Source organism: Nicotiana tabacum, chromosome 18 (genome assembly GCF_000715075.1).
Source record: "Nicotiana tabacum cultivar K326 chromosome 18, ASM71507v2, whole genome shotgun sequence".
Taxonomy (NCBI): Eukaryota; Viridiplantae; Streptophyta; class Magnoliopsida; order Solanales; family Solanaceae; genus Nicotiana; species Nicotiana tabacum.
Genome location: NC_134097.1, coordinates 126,153,799 through 126,176,716, shown reverse-complemented (window position 1 = coordinate 126,176,716; position 22,918 = coordinate 126,153,799). Strand labels below are relative to the sequence as shown.

The following is a 22,918-nucleotide window of genomic DNA, read 5'->3' as shown; positions in this document are numbered from 1 at the left end:
TATATTAAAAATTTACTAGCTTAGTACATGACAAGGATTCATCGAAAGAAAAACAAAACCCTGAATCTATAACAAGTACATTTTTAAATAGTTAAATTGAATATTGTGCATATATTAATTAGTGTACTAAAGTTTTTTAATTGAAGGGTACTTCACTAGCCCTCGTCAGAAAGACAAAAGGCTTTTTGAGCTCATGAGAGAAAAAAGAAAGAGAAAGAAAACAGCTCATGAGTTTTAATGAAGGTATTCTAACTAGTAAATGATATAGGTATTTGTTTATGTTTTTTCAGGAAAAATGATAAATACTGTTGTGGGTATCTTTAAATCCCACTCAACAAAAAAGATAGGTAAGGCAAGAAGCATAATTAAATTCAGTGACCAAAAAGGGATAGTGCTACTAGCTTAATTGAACACCTATAAGTGTTTTTTTTTCTTTTCAACTTCTTTTTTTGGGAGTTAAAAGCTGCATTTGTTTGCATTCAATGAGAAACTCCCCTTTTGTCTTGGTTGATGGAAATGGGGGGCCTCGCCTCACTTTTGCTTAGTTAAAAAATTATTTTTCTAAATTTTAACATTACAATAATATTTATGACTCAATCTCAAACAAGTTAAAAGGCAACTCGGTGCACAAGGCAATAACGCAAGATTTGGAAGAGGGTCGCACCCCAAGAGGTGTGATGTAAATAACCTATCGCTGCTTTCACAGCTCGAACCTGTGACTTATATGTCACATAAAAATAACTTTACCGTTGCTCCATGGCTCCCCTTCACATAAGTTGAAAACAAGTTTACCGTTGTCGAACCCGTGATTTATATGTCTCAATTTCAAATAAGTTTAAGACTAGAAATTAACTAATTTTACGATGACGGTTAGTCTACTGTAACTTTTATCTTTATTCAGATTAAGATGGATAATATGAACAAGTTGATAACAACAAAAATAATAAGAAAAATAGAGAGGAAAAAGTATCAGCAAGCAATAAGTTGATATAAATAGAATTATTTTTCCAAATCTACGATGGAGAAAAGAAAAAAGAATCGATACTATGATTATGTTTTTTTAAAAAAGGAAAAAACAAAGAGAAAAAGGCAAAATGCAAAGCAAAAGAGAGAAGGTTGATGAAGATGTGTGGGTTCTGTACTGTCTTTAACCTGTCCCCTCCACTCAACACAGTATTTGTTGGGGCTATCTTTCTCAAAAAAAGAAAAAAAAAAAGAGACAAGAGTCTTGAATCCAAAAGGGCACTAAACACATTGGCTTTTTTCTAACTTTTGCTTCTGTGCTACCTTAGCAATTGTCTATGTCTTCTGCTCCCTCTTCTCAGAACTGCAAATGGGAAGATGAGAAATCATACTTTGAATTTCTTGTTATTATTTGATACCCTTTTAACTTCTTTTCTTCTCCTCAACTTTTCCTCCTCCCTCTTTACTTCCAAAAACATGACTTTCTTCTTCTTTTTTATTCAATCTCTTTTCCCTGTTCTTGCTTTAAAGACAACCCCTTTTTAAATATTAACATTTCTTAAGCCATGATTTGACTTCATTTCCAAATTTTCTATTACTATTTCTCAACTTGGTGACAAGTTCTTGATTACTCTCCGCTCAACTTTTAATCTGCTTTTCCCCCTATTTCTTTGTTTTGTTGAGGGTGTAATGCTAAACTAAGAACAAAGAAAGCCAAACCAAAAAAACCAAAAAAGAACAATTTTTTTGGGTTTAATGGAAATTGATCTGAACCATGCAGTAGTAAGTGAAGTGGAGAAGAATGCATGTTGTAATGGAGAATGTGACAAAAGGGGTGTTGGTGGTAGTTGTGTTAATTGCAATTTGTCCACTACTTCTACTTCTTCTTGTTCCTCAAATGCATCTTCCTCTTCTTCTTCTTCACTTACTCTTTCCTCAATTTATATGGAACTTTGGCATGCTTGTGCTGGCCCTTTAACAAGCTTACCAAAGAAAGGAAATGTAGTGGTTTATTTCCCTCAAGGTCATATGGAGGAAGCTGTTTCTGTTTCTCCTTTTTCACCCATCAAAATGGATTTTCCAACTTTTGGTCTTCAGCCTCAGATCTTCTGTAAAGTGGAAGATGTTCAGTTGCTTGTAAGTTCTTTATTTTTTCCCCTTTTGGATTAAAAGGTTTTGGCTTTACTTGTGAACTCCTTACAATATGCTTCTTTTTGTAATCTTGTGAATTTACAGGCAAATAAGGAAAATGATGAGGTTTATACACAGCTCACTCTTCTCCCTCTTCCAGAGGTAAGACCAATTGCAGCTGCAGCTATTTTATTGTCCAATCTTGATTTTTTGCTGTTCTATGTTCAATTTGTGGATAAAGGTGTTAACTTTACTGTGTTTTAACTGCTGTTCTATGTTCTAGTTGTTGATAAAGGTGTTAACTTACTGTGTTTAGCTGCTGATTTTGTTCATTTTTTAAGGGGCCTTTTTCAGTTCTTTTAACTTGAACTGATCTTTGTTTTTAGCTATGTTGCTCGGACTCTCCGAAAATGTTGCCTGGTGCGTGTCGGATCCTCCAAAATAAGTGTGTTTTTGGAGGATCCGACACGGGTGCGGCAGCATTTTGGAGAGTCTAGGCAGCATAGGTTTTTAGCATGACTTCTACAATGAGCTAGAATTGAGTTCTCCATGATTTGTTGGTACTTTGCACAGTCAGTGGCTATAAGCTTAAAGGGAAAAGAACATGAAGATTTGGGGGTGGATGAGGAAGGGAATGGAGTAAATCCAGGAAAATCAGCTTCTCACATGTTCTGTAAAACCCTGACTGCTTCTGATACCAGTACCCATGGCGGCTTTTCAGTTCCCCGTAGAGCAGCTGAAGACTGTTTCCCACCTCTGGTGCGACTCCATTGTGCGATTCTTGCTAAAAGAGATTGTTAGCTGATTACATGTAATTGTCTGGTAAATTTACTTCTAACTTGTTGCTACATTATAAAATGTAGGATTACAAAGAGCAAAGACCATCTCAGGAGCTGATTGCTAAGGATCTGCATGGAGTAGAGTGGAAATTCCGTCACATTTATAGAGGTATTAAGTTAAATACTTAGATACTTGCTCAGTCTGAGATTCTTATGATGTGATGCTCTTCTTTCAGGCCAGCCGAGGCGACATTTGCTAACTACTGGATGGAGTATTTTTGTCAGCCAAAAGAATCTTGTCTCAGGGGATGCAGTTCTCTTCTTGAGGTATACATATCTTGACACAATGATAAACTCAGAGTGGTTAACTTTTAAGGCGTTAGAACATATGAAAATATGAAGTCGTCGTGCTTGAAAGCTGTCAGGATCATTAGGTCCAATTCCTAGGTTTTTACTATGCAATAACCAGTTAGGACATCATTGCCAAGATTTTAGTTGTTCCGATATTCAACTTTTGAAGCTTGTTCAGTTGCCATAGTTATTTAAATTTTATTGAATTAGTCACAACGATCTTTGTAGGGGAGAAGGTGGAGATCTCAGGCTGGGAATAAGAAGAGCTGCTAGACCTAGAAATGGGCTTCCTGAATTAATAATCAAAAGTCAATATTCTGGTTCTGATGTTCTTTCAGCAGTTGCTACCGCTGTGTCAGCCAAGAGCACATTCCATGTTTTCTATAGCCCAAGGTAATTCGCTAAATCTGTGTATGGTTTTTTGTTTAGTTATTGCCTAATTTACATAGTAAAATCTGTGGTGATATCCCATGTCTGTACAATTTTACTATTTAAGGCTGTACGATGTTAATTAGATTTGATATTCACGTGCCTTAATTTTAATTCCATTTATTTTATGAAGTCAAAACAACCAAATATGTATTAATAAGGATTGCTAGTTTCCATCTAACTTGTCGTTGGTGAAGATTGAAATGAAGTATCTAAGTTTTAGATAACCACCATATAATGCTTCCTGTTAATATTTTAATAGATACAAACGGTGTAGCCTTCTACATGCAGATAAGTCGTATTAGAAGATTTGCTTAGCTTTCTATAAGGAAATAGTTGCACTAGGAGTAAAGTTGTACTATTTACGGTCAAACTTAGGAACTGAGTTATTTTTGAAGTATATATTGATTTACTATCTCCTTTTCAGATGGTTTTGAGTGTTATCTTTTCTATTTCTTGAAATAAATGTCAGTGCATAGACAATACGGAGACGACTTTATAAGACGGATGACACTAAAACATCAGTGATTGTTGTCATTGTTACATATTATTGTGTTGTTTTAGTAAGAATGATGTGATATTACACTGAAGCATGAGGTTAGATTTGGACTGTCTTTGGCGGGAGCGCCAGAACAGAGCGGAATGGTTGCATGGCGGTGTGGCAGTTATTTGGCTCTATTGCAATCCACCTTTATTCTATTTGTCAGTTGTTTCTAAATCCAGGAACTACTAGGGGTTCTTAATTCAATTATGTGGCATCAGCTGTGAAACAAAACAGAATTGAGGCTAGTAACTTATAAGAGCACCCCAAGTATTTGATCCGAAATTAAACTAGGTAGTGGTCTTTTCATTTACGAAAAAGTTAATGACCTTAATTAAGTAGGCATTTGGACATAAGAATTGTAAAATTCGAAAAACTGGTGAAAATTTTTTTCAAGTGAAAATGGTATTTGAAATTTAGAGTTGTGTTTGGACATAAATTTCAGTTTGCGTTGTTTTTGAAGTTTTGTGAGTGATTTGAGTGAAAATTTTAAAAAACAGCTTTTTGCAGTTTTTCAAATTTTCAAAATGCATCTAGTGAAAATTGGAAATTTTATGAACAAACGCTGATTTCAAAAAAAAAGTGAAATTTTTTTAGAAAAATCTTCCATCAAATTTTATGTCCAAACGGGCACTAATAGTCCTGGATTCCCAACTTCCAGTAGTCAGATGAAAAATATTAGGTGAGACAAAAATAGGCTTGTTCGATTAATATGAGTCGTTCAGATGCATTCTGTGCTTACTGTACAAATGTGGTGCATGTATTCTAAAGTGGCTCATGTCAAGTATTTTTGCCTAGTAAACTAATTCTGTGGAAGCTTACTTGTGTACGAGTAGTCTGTACCTCTAATGGCTTGTTTTCATGTTCGCTAAAGCAATCAATGGCTCATCTTCTTGATTCAGTTAAGAAGATGCACGAAGCATGATTTCTGCTGCTTCCCTCAATTCATGTGTGTGTCCCAGGCAGAGTCTTCTTCTGATTATAATACCTTTTATATCCTAAGAAACAACAAAGAATTATGAATTCTTAAAAAAAAAAAAGAATCTAATGAATGAAAAAACCTCATATTATGTGCAATCCTGTAATCAAATTCCTTTATGTTAAAATGTGTGAAATTTTCTTCAAAGTCACTTTTGCAGCCTGCAGGAGTTTGCATTCATGAATTTTCCAGATATTATTAATGCTACATAGATGGTTTTGTGATGAAGTTTGCTTGTAATGTAGGGCAAGCCATGCTGATTTTGTTGTACCGTACCAAAAGTACATGAAAAGCATCAGCAATCGGATTCCTGTTGGAACAAGATTTAAAATGAGATTTGATCTAGATGATTCACCTGAAAGAAGGTACTTATATCCTTACCAAATCCCATATTCAGCTTTTCTTTGCAGAAGGTTTATGTTGTAATAGAAAATTTCCACTACTGCATGCAGGTACAGCGGTGTAGTGACTGGGATAAGTGATATGGATCCCTTTAGGTGGCCCAACTCAAAATGGAGATGTTTGATGGTACTTCTAGCATATACTTGACATTAAATTGTATATAGAAGTTGTTATGCTCCACTTATCATTTCATGTTTTTGAGCCAGTTGGAAATTTGTTCTATTTATCTAGGGTGCTCTTCTTTCTTCCTTGTTACTTTCAGACCCCTTTATGTTCTTGAATTTTCTGCCGGTGTTCCCTTGTAGCAGTACCCTGTTTATCCAGACTCGGCAGTTTTCTAACACCTTGATCTGCTTGTTGAATACCACTAGGAACACTAGAAGGAGACGCAGGACCATATGCTCGTTTTTTTTTCTTTTATTAATTGTATTTGTCGAAAGTCGGCAATTTGAAGAATTGGATAATTCAAAGGCTTGACCGGGAGTTGACTTCGGTGTTGTCGGACTCCTATGGTGGTTTTGATACCTTGGATAAGTCCATTTAGTTGATTGGAACTTGTGTGTAATGTTTGGTTGTGAACTGGATCGTCTAAGTGTGATTCAGACGAGTTCAGCAAAGTTGGAATGTTTGAAAGTTAAGAGAATGATTTTGATGTTCGTTTCTTGGTTTTGATGTTAAAAAATAATAATTAGAATATGGATGTGCATTAAAGCCTGTATAGCCCTTCAGGGCTAAGATTAATTATCAAACTATTCTTGCTTTGATTGTAACTACAACGAGAAATTGCTAAATGCTCAGTTGTTGTAAGATGCTTGATAGATTTTTCCTGTCAAGACTGATAAAGTTTGCTTTTGGCATAATATTAAAATACATCCTTGTATTGCATATCTTGAAATAATTTCTTCTAACCAAAGCTGTTACAAATTTATAATAAGTATTGTGTCCGTTGATAACTCGAAAACTTTTTGATCTAAGTATCCTTGTTATCAACTATAATAGGTCAGATGGGATGAAGATATCATGAGTAATCATCAAGAACGGGTTTCTCCGTGGGAAATTGATTCTTCAGTTTCCTTACCACCACTGAGCATTCAGTCTCCAAGACTGAAGAAACTGCGGACTAGTCAGCAGGCTCCATCATTGGACAGCCATTTTGCTGGTACTGATCAAACTTTTCGAATATTATTTTGATTATGTTGTCATTATGTCATGATTCCACTAATGTTCTTGTTCTTTTTTACAGGAGGGAGTGCTCTTTTGGACTTTGAGGAGTCGGTAAGATCCTCCAAGGTCTTGCAAGGTCAAGAAAATTTAGGTCTGATATCACCTCCCTATGGATGTGATAAGACAGTCCGCCCACTGGATTTTGAGCTGCAAAATGTAGCTCGTCACAATCTCATGCCAACTGGTATAGAGAACATAGTTGTTGGAGACTTTGTGAAAACTCAGCCTCCAACAACCTACACAGGCTTTCTGGAATCCAATAGGTTTCCAAAGGTCTTGCAAGGTCAAGAAATTTGCTTGTTAAGATCCCTTACTGGAAAAGGTGATGTTAATTTTGGTGCTTGGGGAAAACCTGAATTTGGTTGCAATGTTTTTAGCACATATCAGAGGCCGAAGACCAATTTCTATCCCCTTGCTTCTGAAGGGGTGAGGAATGTGTTTCTACCATATAATGCGATGTATAGAGCTGGACAAGATCCTGTAGTGCATTCCTACATTAATAACAATTTCCAAAGAGAAAATCCTACCTTAAACCAGAATTCAATCCAAAATGGGATTAGGAGGGAAGAAGATGGAATGCAGAAGTTTGCAAATGAGCAGAGGCCACTGGAGATGTCCAAATTGTCTATTCCGGAGACAAATTTCAAGAATGAGAACGGTGGCTCCTTAAATGCACAGGCTTCTTGTAAACTATTTGGCTTTTCCTTAATAAAAGAACCCTCTACTCCTAGCTCGCACAGTTCTGGTAAGAGGAGCTGTACAAAGGTAAGCTTCGGTAAGTGCACTTAATGGATTGGAAATGCTTTCACTTCAGACTCTATTGCTAATATTTAATAAATGGGTGAAGGTTCACAAACAAGGCAGCTTGGTTGGACGAGCCATTGATCTCTCACGGTTGAATGGCTATGAGGATTTGCTGGTTGAGTTGGAGAGGCTTTTCAACATGGAAGACCTCCTAAGAGATCCCAATAAGGGATGGCGAATCTTGTATACCGACAGTGAGAATGACATGATGGTTGTCGGAGACGATCCATGGCAGTAAGTCTCTTTTTCATGCATTTGAGTTCTCATTGCTGTCTCAATTATTTTATACCAAGTTCAAAAGATATTACTCAAAACGACGTATATCTATGAATCATGAGAACCCCACAAAATTTCTCTTCCAATTAGCTTCTTGAGTTTTGGATGTTAAATCATCTCTACAGAATCCGAGTTTTCTTTTACTTTTCTCCTCCCACAAGTGATTGGTCGATACACTTATGGTTACCTTCTAATGACTGTTGCAGCGAGTTCTGTGAGGTAGTATCCAAGATCCATATATACACTCAAGAAGAAGTGGAGAAAATGACTATTGAGGGGATAAGTGATGATACTCAAAGTTGTTTGGAGGAGGCGCCAGCATTCATGGATGCCTCAAAATCTTCTTCAGTAGGCCAGCCTGATTCTTCTCCAACTGTAATCAGGATATGAAGAAGCTGAGGTCCTATGAATTTCGTGCTTGTTATATTATATATATGTGATACTATTCTACCTACTAGATGTTCTTGTTATGTTAAATAAATTGTTATTCCTTAGTCAACTTGTGAAGTTATGTTGGAAGTCTGTTTTCAACTTACAATGGGGCTTGTAGTGATAAAATTATATGGCGACTCATATGCCATAACTCTGAATTCTGATTATGTTCCACTATGTATAATATTGAACATTGTATGACTACTCCTCTCCATCCCCCCCTCCCCAGCCCAACTCAACCCCCTCAAGTTGTGCCTGGGAAACACTATATCACCTACTTTAACTTTGTTTTCACCTTCTAACTTATCTAATCTCTTATTTAGGTAGGAGGATATAAATGAGAGAAAGTGTGAGTTAGCTTCTGATGGAATTTGGAGCATTTTAATATTAAAATCATATTTTTATGACTTTTCATTTGTTAAAGATAGTAGTGATATTATGGTGTTAGTGCATGCTATTGCAAGTTTTTGTAAAAAAAAGGTTTGAGGCACTTATTCCAGAAAATACAGTCAAACCTCTTTATAACAGTCTCGTTTATTTCGATATTTTTTTGTTGTTGTAGTGAGGTGCTGTTATAAAGAACATATGTTATAACATAAAAATCTGGTCCTAAAAATCTTGGCTTATAATGAATGATTGTTATATAGAGCTGTTGTTATAGAGCGTCTGACTGTACTTCTTTATTGCCCAGTAACAAGTCTAGACACCACTAAATATTTTTGGTGGGGAAGGGGGTGGGTTGTTAGTGCCATCTAATGCCTGCCTAGATTGCACTGGTAGTGTCAATAATCAGACTATAAACCCTACAAGTAGCCTTACTATTTGAATATTTTAATGAAGTGGATCACCAATAACAACCCTATAACTAGTTTTGTCAATACTAAGGTATAAAAGCACTGAAACCAATTTTCATAGGCTATCTTTGTACAAAATTCTTTGTTCTTAAAAATGGTATTATCTGGTACAATTCCTAGAGCTACATGCGCTAAAAACACGATTTGCTGTTTTTTTTTTTTTTTTTTTTGCCTTTTACATTAACTCTAAACGCTTTACTACAATCAAACTAACTAAATTTGGTGCATGCATCGCTTAGATTAAGTTTTTTCCCAAAATACTACCCTGACTTCTCAGAGTAAGCTCATTTCTAGCCACAATCACAACTCTTCCATTTCATTTGTTAGGAACTCCCGAAAATATTAGCAGATGATGGGAATAAAGAGTATTAGCCTTCCAGAACACTTGAGATAATGGCTTTCTTTCCCAATAGACGAATTTAATTCCTTTTTCACGTACATAAAGCTAAAGGGAACAACTTCACTTTTTTTTTTCTTTTGTTCCAAAAATGTAAAGAAAAAAAAAAGGGGGGGGGGGGGGGCTCAATATGTGATATTTTCCCAAGAAGCTCAAGAAGCCATCGATTTCAATGTTTATTGTTCTTTAAAGAGTTCACGACCTATTATCATTCTTCTGATCTCACTTGTGCCTGCCCCAATCTCATACAGTTTGGCATCTCGGAGAAGACGTCCTGTTGGGTACTCATTCACATAGCCGTTGCCTCCAAGGCACTGAATCGCCTGCACCACACGCACAAGCCCATAAGCATATCATCTTCCCTACTAAACCTTTATAACCGAGAAATTCTCAGGAGCCAGATGGCACACACTGTTTGAACCTCGAGTGATTATGGGCCGGCCCTCTACCCTATTATCTTTCCAACTAAATGCTAGCAGCTTGTGTGCCTTTAATTACGTTAACATTTTGGCATTACTAGAATAAGCCAAGACAAAAGAAATTTGTGAAGAATCCGCTAACTGCTGCTAGGGGATTCTTTCAGAAATGACAGTCATTTTCTGTGCTCTTAAACCAGTCAGAAATAATAATAGCAAGTTCCGAACTAAAGATGACCGCGTGAACACAGCCGATGTGAAGAAGAACTAATTATCATAGAGGAACAGAAAGCAATTAAGTTTTTCACCTGAAGAGCTACTTGGGTTGCTCTTTCAGCAGCAGTGAGTATAACACCAGCACAATCCTGAACAAACATAATTTGCATGTTAAGTGCAAAGGAAAAAATGTTTCTTTGGTTAAGTTTTAGCTTTTATAGAGTAAAGAAACTAAAATTAAACCAATGAAAATTTCTACTGCAAGGACCTTTGTGTTAATATTCCCGCTGTCACATTCCCTTGCAACAGAATAGACATATGATCTGTTGTGAACAATGAAAAAGAATAAGTACATGATATTATCGATCAGAGTGCAGTAACGAAAACGATAGAGAAGAAGTATGACAACAAAGAACACCTGACCTTGAAGATTGCAAAGCTGTGTACATGTCAGCAACTTTTCCCTATATTTTCAGGTCAATAGGCAAGATAAGTTTAAGAATTCTGACAGACAACGAACAGCAATAAAAGTACATTCATCCAGAAGGCAGTTAGGAACCTGTATAAATTGAAATTCTCCAATCGGTCGCCCAAATTGTTCTCGTTGTTTAACATAGGGGAGAACGACATCAAGACAGGCTTGCATAAGTCCAACAGGACCAGATGACAAAACAAGTCTCTCTAGATCGAGCCCCGACATCAGGACATAAACACCTGAAGCAATAGAAAAACTTTACTAAGAGAGAGATAGGAGCAATGACATCGTCTAGGTGTGACACTATGATAAAGGATTAAAAAAGAGACGAGGTAAACCAAAAATAACTTCAAAGGAAGTCGCTGCAAAAGACCTACAATCTCTCGCAAGCTATGCAGACTTACAAAGAACTTAACAAATACTCCCTCCATTTCAATTTATACGATGGTGCTGGACAGGAAGTTTAAGATATTAATGTTTATGTATGGATTAAACTAATGCTGGTGGAAGAAAATAGTGAAGTAACAGTTGAAAAGTTAGTTCGATAAAGAAAAATCACATCAAAGTTTAAAATATGGATAATTTAAGGAACTGAATTCTGGGAAATTGAAGAAGTTGACAGAAATGAAACGGTTTTAAACATTTTGGAACGTCCCAAAAATAGGAGTGCCATATGATTTGAAACAAAAGGAGCAGATGCAAAATGAAGTAGCATTCTCCGACGAAATTCTTCGAGTACTGTCTTCATTACAGGATCGCGGGGATGCGGATCGGTCAGACCGGCTCTGTCTAACTGCAGAATTATATACTCTAGGATTTCTGGCCTTTAAGCCTTGTTCCCTAAAAGGGGATTCGCATAAAATCGGAAGAAACTCGCCGTCCGGTTCATTGAGAAAGAGATTAAAAAGTTGTACGCATTACCAGCTAGTTTGGATTAAAGCTCAGTAATGTTGGTTTATAGGATTGGCATAAGACTGAGTTTTAGTTCTTTAGAGATTTTTTGTATAGAATTTCTATTGTTGGAGAATCCCTAATTGTTTGAAAAAAAAATTTATTAATTATTGGAATAAAAAAGGTCTGGATGGCATAGAATGAATATTGACGATTCATATAGCCAACCAAAATAGTTTAGGATTAGGCTTAGTTGTAGTTGTTGTAGTATTCTGAATTAAATCTCCATATTTCACTTGGCATGCTCTTTCAAAAGTTAAAGAACATCTGCCGTTTAATCTTACTGCAAATAAATATGCAGGAGACTACCAATCAAGTGCTATGCAATCGATAAAAAAAGATTTTTCTCTTTAGGGAAAGGAACATTACTTGGTGCGACCAAAATAAAAAGGAGAATATATAGTGTGCGAGGAAAAAAAGGGTATTATCTCAGAAATAGTACAAGTAGGTGCAGTATAGCAGAATGAAGAAAATGGTTCGAATTCAAAACCAGTGAAAGCTTAACATAAATCTTTTGAACTTTACCTATACATAAAAATCTAGACAAAAACTTTGTGCAACTCTAAGATTAAGAACTCTTTAGCATAAGCTGTATTTAAAAGGTTAGACAAATGCTGCACTCTCTTTGCTTGAAATTTTTGTAGCTCATTAGATCACACCCTTCAAGTTTTTACCCTTCTTTGTTCAGATTCTCCCCTACTTATTCTGTTAGATAAGCTAGTCCCTCTTTTTTCGCTTTCAATACCGAAAGCGGAAGTAAAGTGTAATCTTAAGGAAGAAATGAGGCAAGATATTTGGGCCAACATAGAAGTTAATTCAGAACTCTTACCTTTTCCTACCTGCCCCAAAACATTTTCTTCAGGGACGAAACAGTTCTCAAACACAAGCTCACATCTACAGTTAAGATCAAAGTTATTAGGCCACCTTCAGCATAGTAACAAAAGTATAAATCCAAACAGAGCAACACTTGGGCAAGATGTACATACGTATCACTCCCTCGCATCCCAAGTTTGTCTAATTTCTGGGCCGTAGAGAATCTGTATATTCAGTTAAAATAGATGAATAAACATGTCCCGAGCTCACTGGCATATCTAGTGTTTTTGTTATAATAAATCATGCTTTACTATTTGTGTCATGAAATCAAGCAGCTACGAAAAATAAAACAAGAAACAATTAGTATTTTCTCTCCCTTTTTTCATTTTCTATCGCAAGTATCAGTACAGGGAGCATACCCTGTCATCCCTTTCTCGATAATGAATGCTGTGATTCCTTTCGAACCAGCTGCTACATCCGTTTTTGCATAAACAACCTGATCCAGAAATAGATTTTCTAAACTGAACCTTAAAATTAAATTGCCGTTCAGAAAAAGACCAGAAATACAAATTCTAGATACACAAAGATAACAATTAGCCAAAGGATGTAAGAAAAATTGACAGACCGCTATTTCTAAAGCCAAGTTTTAACAAAAAAGCACATTTTCATCTATTAACGATATCAGGTAAATTGAACTTGTAAGAGAATCTCACAGACAAACCCCACTCACAGCTGAAAGTTCAGGTATTTGCCCAAAAAAACATATAAAGGTAGGTGAACTCAAAAGAGGAGGAGAAATTTTTGTAAAACCAAAGAGTACATAGACTTTGCTGGTGATCAGTAGTATATCTCAAAAGTAAGTTTTCAATAGCCATCAGCTGTGATTGCACATGTGCCACAAGTGATTATAGCATACTGCTAAAAAGAAACCAGACAATCTGTCTTGCAAAATTAATAGTCAATAAGCAAATTTAGATGAGTACTTCTACTTAGCTGATCAACAGACAAACCGAATAAATGAGAAAATTATAGATGAAGAGTGCAAGAAAGAGCTCTGGGCAAAATGAAAAATAATCCAAGGCTGTAAAGAGAAACTCAGTTACAGGAACCCAAGTAGTGAATCAAATTCAACTAGAATAAAGTATTGCATGTTGAATGATTCATTTAGCACAACGAAAGTCACTACTCTCAGGAAAACAAACTAACTATTTTTATTTAATCCTTCACTTAAAAAATTCTTTCCCACCCTTCCTCGATGTCACAAATGAGCTTCTCCAGAAATCAGCCCTTCACCTTTGCAGGAAAAGAGCTGAACTGATGTCTTTTCTCTTATTGTCCTTCAACAGTTGATTTTCATATGGTATTAGGTTTACATGTGGTGTATATGACCTTTGCCCATCTTCCAAATTTCTAACCTAATAGATTATATCAAATCTAAAATTCAAATTCTTAAGACTATTTTTAGAATGAGGTAACAAAAATTACTATTACTACAACGAAAAATTAAGAACAATATCCTTTTTTTTTATTCATTATCTGTGATACAAAAGATAAATCCTCAGGAACTAATGGCAATCAAACGATGTAAAGTGAGAAGGAATCTTGATAAAACGGAGAAGTACAACAACAAAACGAGTGTAAACCCACAAGTGCAGTCTGGGTGATAAAATTGAAAAGTAAGGAGAGATATTCAAGAAAAGCACCAGCGTCTGAGCAGTTGGACCATTTGTGCACCACATTTTATTTCCATTCAGAACATAACCACCCTCAACACGATCAGCTTTGCACTTCATGCTAACAACATCTGACCCGGCTAAACCATGAAAATGAAACTATTCAGTGACACTCAACACATAAAAATTCACAAGCCTTTCGCTCTCTCATAATAGCTGACCACCTCTCCACCCAATGAAAAAGGAAATGGAGATTTAACATCCAAATTAATATGATTGACGAGAGACACAAAATGAAAATTAACAGTAGTTGGGGATTCAGGGTAGAGCTCAATTGGTGAGCTATCCAACCTCCACCATGTGCGTGTGGGTTCAAATCCCCATATGTACTCCCCTTCCCCATTCCCAGTCCCCTTTCCCCTATGTATAACAAAAGTAAAAACAAAATAAAAAGGAATTAACAGTAGTTACCATTAGGTTCACTCACAGCTAGAGCCCCCACATGTTCACCACTGATTAGCTACATCCAATCAAGTCATAAAAGAGTTAGCCACTATGTTAGCCATTCAGACATTTTATTTAAAAAATAAGGGATTAAAATTAACTGAACAAGGATATAAAAAATAAAAATAACGACTGTCCCGCTTTTTTTGCCCTTATATTAAAAGCCAAATCCGTGCCAATTGAAAGCCAGAAGAAATTTAGGGGCTATGTTTGAGCAAACTATAGCTCAACTTGCTCTCCGTAGAACTTCTTGAAGAGAATATTAGTGACGTAAATTTACAAAATCCAACCATATGAATAACCTTCATCTATAACTCGAAGCCTACATCTTTCCTAATATTCCGACTTACAAATCCATATCAGCTGCTTGCTATAAAAGTCTAGAAATCATAATTGTAATTTATTGGTGTTATACATTTGGTACCACATGATTTCTGCCATTGATCATCTGAGCTAATCCAGTTCAGAAAATTTCTAGAGAAGACTCATCTAAGTGTGGATGTTGTAGATGACTTGTAAAATGTAATAGACTTAAGTATTTGAAGCTTCAGTAAGTTAGTATATTCAAATACCTAGTTCTTTGTGAATCGAGCTTGTGCCATTACAATGTGAAGTTGTTGAATTCATAAAACTATGGCCTACCCTGGGCAAATGGAATACTCACTCCAACAGTCTATTTTATTTTTTCCTTTTCTTTCTTTCTTTACCTTTTTTCCTGATAAAACACCAACTCCAACAGTTTCAAGTAATCTGGATTGCAGATCCACCATCAAAGATTTGAAGCACGTATGAGATATATTTTGGTGAATCATGATATCCTTAAGGAATACAAAACTAAAGAGGAACTTTCATGAGACTCCAACCATTGTACTAAAAATAGCATGTCTGAACCAATAAATTTAATAGAATTTGTGCAGGGCAGGAGTAGACCGAATGGTAAAACATACATGATATAAAGGAGAGTTTTTAACATGAATAATTTCCTCTTTCAATTATCAGGTGATTTTCTGACAGAGATGATGTAATTTTTGGTTCATTGAATATGAAGGGTGGTCTATTGAAAGACCACGGATGTAAATCACCTATAGTGGAAAAAACATAGCAGCTGGCAGGAAATGTAAATATACTACTCTAAACAAAATGTGATTGTGGAAGATAACCTTTGGTAGATACTTTTGCTTCTGCTCATGCGATCCATTTCTAACCTACAAAATCATCAGTAATTGTTAAATATTTGGCATGTGCCACAGAGAGACCACCTATATACAAAAACATGAGTGGTGAAACAGTTACCAACTGATTAATGCATAGGTTCGTGTGGGCACCATAAGAAAGGCCAACTGACCCTGATGCTCGACTAATCTCTTCCATGGCTATGCAGTGATACAGATAACCAAGGCCAAGTCCTCCATATTCCTCTACACAGACGAAAGGAGCAATCTCAGACATAAAAATTTAGCCGCTGTCACAAGTCCCAGTATGTAACGGCATTTATAGCTAAAGGAAGAAGAAAATCTGAAGGTCATAGTGCTTAAAATGTTATGAGCAGGAAAAAAGAAAGGAACGAAAACAAAAAGAAAGATAGCTCTAAAGTGAAAGAAGTCGAACTACACGGTTACTCATTCCCTACAAATAACTGCTTTCATAAACATATTTTGGACATGGGATATTAATTTCTTAATTCAAAAGGCAAAGAACAGTATCTATTGAGAGAAATGAAGCATATTATTAGCTATATGCTTCTGCAACCCAAAGGAAGAGTAGGATAGACTCCTGTCTTTGTTTAACGCAAGTCAACTCCCTTAGAAGTATGGGCTTCAGCAGGGATAAACAATACCACCAGAAAAAGATATCCTGATTGAAGCTTTATTCAAGACATCAGGAGATTCCAATTTCCCCTTACTCTATGTGAACCAAACTCCTGTTACACATGTTAAGAATATTGAAGCTCATGATCACCAAAACATTATACTCTAATCTGAATTTGAAGCTTCAAATTACATTGGCAACTGATAAATCCCTATTCTTAATCTGTAAAGCTCATACGGCCAGTGATTGAGTGCTAGATTGATCAACGACGAAGCAAACAAAGAAATTGTACAACAGCTTTTTAGTACACATTCACTTGCATTATACTATCTTCAACCAATTTCCACCACGGCAAGTGGTTGAAACACCCCATTCATAATTAGTGAATTAGTAGTTCAGCTCCTATTGGATGCATGCTAATGAGGATGCCTCATCAATTCAATTCAAAGGCAAATCCATTTCCTAGTCACACGGCTAAACACATATTGGAGTGAAACCTTAAAGGGTAGAGGGAGACTAAAGAGCATAATAAGAGAGACACTGGAATTTATCATATTTTACATCTTCCCCTTTTAGCTGGAGCTACAAATAGGTGACTTTACAAATCTTTTTACTGCAGTGACTGTCTCTATACCAGGTTTCCCTAGAGCAAAGACAGGTTGATCTAGTTACATGAAATAAAAGAATTGACGCGTGATAGCTTAATCCCCAGTTAAGTGAGATTTCCCTTTTGGTATTGGTCCATGCCATTTCATGGCAAGCTGATCATTTATGCTGAAGGCAGCGAACATAGTGGTTTCAAACACCACACAAGTGAAAGGCTGGTGGACAATAGACTGATCCAGACATTGGATAATGTAAGGTATACAAAATAAGAGCTGAGATACTGTTTCAAAGTTTGCACGCCCAATTATTAAAGAGTGTAATTGTCAGCTGGTAGTATGTTGATTCACTTGGGAAAGAAGTGTTCACTGAAATAATTTGTTTAGCCCTATGACAGCTTCGGCTGATATAATGTCCAGGCATAAATGTCCATCTTAATGAACAGATTAAGCCCTCCGACAGATTACTGTTTAGCCAGAATATCTCCAATACTATGTATGTAAGTGCACAAAAAATCAATTAAGATAATATGAAGTATTAAGTTCCTTTTTTATTCTCAGATACCAGGAAAATAATGCAAGTCAAGAAAGAGTATAAAAGCAAGTACGGCTTTTAACATCAAGAAGGTTAAACTATGGTGTCTATATCAGTGTCTGGGTTATTTAAAATATAGCTCTCTAGAGGAGTGTTAGAGCTTTCTTCTCCGCCCTCTCTTGACCGTAGTATATCACATCAAAATCAATAAAAAGAATATGATCAAAGGCTTACCTGGCACTGTAATACCATGGAGATTAAAATCCCCCATTAGTTTCCACAAATTAACATCCTGATATCACAAGAAGAATAGAGGTTTAATATCATTTCTTGTTAATAGAATACTCCTGAGAACAAGAGCAGATATTGCATGTACCTGCGGGAAATAATTTGTTTTATCTATCTTTTCGGCATGAGGGGCAATATTCTCTTGAGCAAATTGTGCCACGCTTTCTTTAAACTGTAAATTTGCATATGGAAAAATTAGAATACTGCCATAGTGCATTCGAAAAAGATTACATTCACATGTGATGCAACCAAAATTATTGCCTTAAAGTAATACATATTCTTAAATGGCTTAAGTAAATAGGAAAAGATTTCAGCAGTGATGTACTAACCGCTGAATTGCATAGGAAAATGCTAAATCAATTTTTAACCCCATTCCCAGACCTCTATAGTGGTTCCAACCAGTGGTGGAACTAAGGAGAGAGAAGGAGGTTCAATTAATCCCCTTCGCGGAAAAATTGTACCAAGCAAATAGGGTAAAAATGATTTTTTTTGGTTATATATAAACTATTGAATCCCCTTGACATGAGGAAAGAATCTGGTGTTGTGGCAAAGGGGGGTTCAAAAATTACTTTGGTCGTAGGTTCAAATCTTAGGTTTGATATTCTAGTATTTTTTGAAACCCCTCGTATCAACTTATGGCTCCACAACTGGTTTCAACTTATCCATGTGACATGAACCACCAGCCCCCCCCCCCCCCAACCGACAGGAGGCGAGATTTTGAACCTACTGCAAGAGGGACGGCTCATGAGCATAGCTTATAGAAATGAGGCCTTTTAGCGCCCCTTTTACGGTATATAGGATGAAAGAGCTTTCTTAAATAAAGATTCAGTGAAGTTACATAATTTCATTGACAATTCAGAAGATTGACTACTGCAGAAGTCATAATGCAGCTTGCACAGAGAATGAACACATAAATTTAGCAATTTATCAATTCCCAGTCTCAGTGACATTTCAAGAATCATCCAAAACCTTGATAACACCTTTCACAAATAATTCATATTTTAGGGTTATAAAAAAAAATCAGATTATAGAGCATCACATATGACTATGTGAACCGGTGGCGGAGACACATGCAATCAAGGGTATTCGATTGAAATCCCCTTTGCCGAAAAGTAATACTGCATAAATGGAGTAAAAACAATTTTTATACATAAATAGAATTTTGAATCCCCTTAATATAAGAGAAATACATATCAGCATTTTTTTATTTTTTTTAATCCTCTTGTCAGAATTCATGGCTCCTTCACTGATGCAAACCAAGAATAACAGATCAAAGACAAAAAGCAACTCAATCAAAATTGCTACAGAAGGGGCCCACAAAAGGGAGAGAAAATCAAAAAGAAGAAAGTAAAAGTAAATGAGTCTCCATTAAAATCTGAAACAAGACTACCCATATAACATTAATCACCTAAACCAAATACCTCCATATAGTCATAGACTAATCGCAGAGCCTGGAATTACCAACCCAGTTGTAAAAACCATAAATAGGCAACTATATTTATAATCAAAAAAGAGAAATTGTACTATATTAATGGCTAGCCTAAAAATACTAAGTGATTTGTTCCTATCTAACCAGTACCCAGTGCGTGCAAGGTGGCCGAACACCACCATAAAAAACAGGAAAGAAATAGAGGAGATTAAAGCACAGTTAATTGACATTAGATAGGCAACTAAAAATACATGCAAAATAATTGTAACTTCATTAATATATTAATTGGTTAGGACCTGTTTTTGAGTATCATCGAAGAGTAAGGAAGTAGAAAACGCAGCAAGCTGTGGCTGCTGCTTTTTGGTTCTGCACAAAGCAGATGTCAAAGACCTCGCTGCAAACAATTTATGCATATCTTTTATTTATGCGTATTGTCACACAGTTTTTTGAAAATGGAGAACAATTGGAAAAATATGACTAAATGATGCGAATTTATAGTTCACACATTATGTGTACTTGACAAAATAAAAATGGTGGTTGGACTAGTCAAGTTGTGGACGCAACTGTAATTATGCAAACTGGTAAAATAGACTTGGAGTTGGGACCTTTCTTTGTCCCTAAAATATAATTAATTTTAGCTGTGACTTTTAATTAAGAGGTCGTGTTTTTTTGGGTAGACTTTAGGTGTTCGATTTAGAACTAGTCAGAAATTATTTATATAGTGAATAATAATATACTTTGACTCTAATAAGAAATTATAGAGTTACTCTGATGCACATAGTATTCTGTATTCATATACGGGAAAAGGTTGCACCTCAAGAGGTGTGATGTAGACAGTTTACCATGATGTAAGCATTAGTAGCAGTTTCCACGGGTTCGGTCACACCCCAAGAGGTGTGATGTAGACAATTTACCATAATATACATACTAATAACTGTTTTAACGGCTTGAACTCGTGTTGGTTAGATAATTTATAAATTTTATAAATAATAAGATTAGATATTGCTCAGTTTCATACTTTTATTAATATAATCTTGTGTCATGTACTAAGAAATTGTGCATACAAGATAAATAATAGTATACTAGTAGTACCAGTAAGAATTATTGTGCAATGTCTTAGACTTTATGTGTTTGATTTGAAGTTAGGTAGATAGAATATGTTTAGATAGTGAATAATAATATACTTTGACTCTAATTAAAATTGTTCTTTTTTTAGACTTTACAGGTTGTTTAATTTAAGGAGAAAAATAATAATATAGTAGTAAGAATTATTATGCATTTTTTTTGTCTGATTTAGAGTTAGGTAGGCATAAATCGTTTATATAGCGAATAATAACATACTTTGACTTATATTAAGAGATCACTTTTTGGTTAAATTTTACGAAGTCGTTTGATTTAGGCCTCTGTGAATGACAAGATGCGGGAAGCGAGGCTCAGATGATTCGGGCACGTGCGGAGGAGAAGTCTGGATGCTCCGGTGAGGAGGTGTGAGCTGCTGGCTTTAGGGGGTACGAGAAGAGGTAGAGGACGACCTAAGAAGTATTGGGGAGAGGTGATCAGGCAGGACATAGCACGATTGTAGATTTCCTAGGACATGACCCTTGATAGGAAGGTCTGGAGCTCGAACATTAGGGTTGTAGGATAGAGTGGTAGTCGAGCTTCTCCTTCTCCATTCCGGGGGTGAAGCGAGTTTGAGTAGGTTGGTCCTAGACGGCTTGTAGTTAATGTAAAGTTCACACTAACCTTACTGTTTTTCATAGCTTTGGATCTTAGTTGCGGGTTATTGTTATTGTATGTCATCTATTTTATGGTTTTTAGGATGATGTCATTATTTCTATGGTTATGTTGATGTTCCTGATGAATTGTCTTTTCTTGGTTCCTTGTTTTATTTCTATCTTCTTGAGCCGAGGGTATATCGGAAACAGTCTCTCTGCCCTATCGGGATAGGGGTAAGGTCTGCGTACACACTACCCTCCCCAAACCCCGCTTAGTGGGACTTTACTGGATCGTTGTTGTTGTTTGATTTAGGCGGCAACTGTCGGCTGTCTATATAAAAAAAATAATCTATCTATAATTAAAAAGAGAGGAAGAAGCATCCTCATTAAGCCAAATGGCATCATTATAATAAGTCATTTGGCACTTTAGGACAAATTAGTTATTTTAGGTAAAAATAGTTTCTTTTTTTAAATTTTGAATTTGAAAACAATTAAGTAGGTATTCTATATTTTTTAAAAAAAATAGTTTCTATATTTTTTAAAAAGAAAACGCCATTCCTATGTTACGTATTCTATACTTAAAAAAAAATTAGTATCTACACTTTTTTAAAAAAAAAACAAACAATTAATTAGGTATTCTATATAAAAAAAAAGAGAGTAGTTTCTACCTTTTCTAAAAGAAATTGCCTCTACATTTTGAAACCTTAAAGAACGGCAATTGGGAACGCTATTTTCGCCTATTTGCCCTAAAATTTTATCCTTCAAATTCGGCACTTCAATGCCACGATGTCTCACCGCGATTTTAACTCCTTACGCACGAACTCTTCTGCCCTGGATTCCGGTAACATGATTTCAAATTTTTGTCATATCAATTCTAAAATCAGTTACTTTTACATTATTGATATCTCTTCTTCAAACGGCTCTACAACTTCTCACACCAAATTCAATTTCTAGGCAATTTGATACGGAAGAACAGAAGAAACTCACAGGAAAAAAATTAAATATGCATACGGAAGCAGAAAGGGGCTAAATATTCCTCGTGTAAGAATGGTATAAACTTTTATCACTATATACAGATTTGCACTATAAAATCATATACTATTGTTCTTAAAGTTACAAACAATTAAAACTGATCATGACTTTTGATAACAGATAAATTTGATTGTTATGTAGGCTCTTTAATCCATTGCAATTGTCCTCTGTCTTTCTTCTTTAGCGTAAATTAAATATACCCTTTTAACCTGATTTGGCTTTATAACTGCCTGTTTATTATGCCCAAAAGTTCAGATTATGTTTCTAAGTCTATTTAACATACATATGTTAACTATGCTTGAGATTGTTACTGAAGTTACTTTGTATGTCTGCTACTTGAACTTTGATTTGTGATGCAAAATTTTATTTTAAATTTTATTGAAGTTGGTTGCAGAAGTGATATATGTTGTGGTATTTAAATTTTTTGACTAAACTAGCAATTTCACAGAATGTGATGTCTTGAAGTTGTGGTCATTGCCTAACTTTATTAATTAAAGATTTATATATAATTGAGTTCAAAAAAGTAAAATTTTATTTTAAATTTTATTGAAGTTGGTTGCAGGAGTGATATTTGATTTTTTTAAACTAAACTAGCAATTTCATAGGATGTGATGTCTTGAAGTTTTCATCATAGCTTAATTTTATTAATTAGAACTTCTTACACAATAATTAGAGAGTAATGGTGTTCTTATTTTTGGCATTGGGTTTATATTTTGTTTCTTCTTTGATCATATTCTAGGAAGGAATTGCTATTAGCCATCGGTTGTTACAACAATCTACCAAATGCATAGATAACTATTTTCACGTTTCTGATATTCTTTTCTGTAAATGCCTTCTATCAAAAGAGTTGTGGCACATTTTATCATCTCAGTCTGAGCCACAATGTTCAAATTCACAA

The 22,918-nt window shown here is 35.5% G+C and overlaps 2 protein-coding genes across 2 annotated transcripts; one reads left to right on the top strand and one right to left on the bottom strand.

Annotated features, from left to right (window-relative positions):
* Positions 1–1,111: 1,111 nt before the first annotated feature.
* Positions 1,112–8,515, top strand: LOC107785490 (auxin response factor 4). The gene is made up of 12 exons (XM_016606813.2): positions 1,112–2,100; positions 2,200–2,256; positions 2,668–2,853; positions 2,958–3,042; positions 3,110–3,200; positions 3,453–3,617; positions 5,419–5,538; positions 5,626–5,701; positions 6,575–6,734; positions 6,819–7,564; positions 7,647–7,837; positions 8,086–8,515. Exons 1-12 carry the CDS (start codon positions 1,720–1,722, stop codon positions 8,267–8,269), a joined length of 2,442 nt encoding a protein of 813 aa, XP_016462299.1. The 5' UTR covers positions 1,112–1,719; the 3' UTR covers positions 8,270–8,515.
* A 1,021-nt stretch (positions 8,516–9,536) lies between these two features.
* LOC107785489 (isovaleryl-CoA dehydrogenase, mitochondrial) lies at positions 9,537–19,771 on the bottom strand. Its single transcript, XM_016606812.2, has 15 exons — positions 19,570–19,771; positions 17,933–18,016; positions 17,791–17,848; positions 15,904–16,028; positions 15,771–15,815; positions 14,578–14,626; positions 14,137–14,246; positions 12,853–12,929; positions 12,607–12,657; positions 12,450–12,514; positions 10,754–10,908; positions 10,618–10,658; positions 10,463–10,517; positions 10,287–10,343; positions 9,537–9,885 (listed from the first exon to the last, which is right to left on the bottom strand). Exons 1-15 carry the CDS (start codon positions 19,684–19,686, stop codon positions 9,739–9,741), a joined length of 1,236 nt encoding a protein of 411 aa, XP_016462298.1. The 5' UTR covers positions 19,687–19,771; the 3' UTR covers positions 9,537–9,738.
* Between the last annotated feature and the right edge of the window lie 3,147 nt (positions 19,772–22,918).

What these genes read in the sequence shown, in the direction of transcription:
- LOC107785490 (XM_016606813.2), top strand. Translation starts at nt 1,720, where the DNA reads ATGGAAATTGATCTGAACCATGCAGTAGTAAGTGAAGTGGAGAAGAAT. An exon ending in ATTGGACAGCCATTTTGCTG is followed by an intron (nt 6,735 to 6,818) that starts GTACTGATCAAA and finishes TCTTTTTTACAG; the next exon opens with GAGGGAGTGCTCTTTTGGAC. An exon ending in GTAAGAGGAGCTGTACAAAG is followed by an intron (nt 7,565 to 7,646) that starts GTAAGCTTCGGT and finishes AAATGGGTGAAG; the next exon opens with GTTCACAAACAAGGCAGCTT.
- LOC107785489 (XM_016606812.2), bottom strand. Translation starts at nt 19,686, where the DNA reads ATGCATAAATTGTTTGCAGCGAGGTCTTTGACATCTGCTTTGTGCAGA. An exon ending in TTTGGGGCAGGTAGGAAAAG is followed by an intron (nt 10,909 to 12,449) that starts GTAAGAGTTCTG and finishes CTATTGCTTCAG; the next exon opens with GTGTTTATGTCCTGATGTCG. An exon ending in CAACCCAAGTAGCTCTTCAG is followed by an intron (nt 9,886 to 10,286) that starts GTGAAAAACTTA and finishes CGTGTGGTGCAG; the next exon opens with GCGATTCAGTGCCTTGGAGG.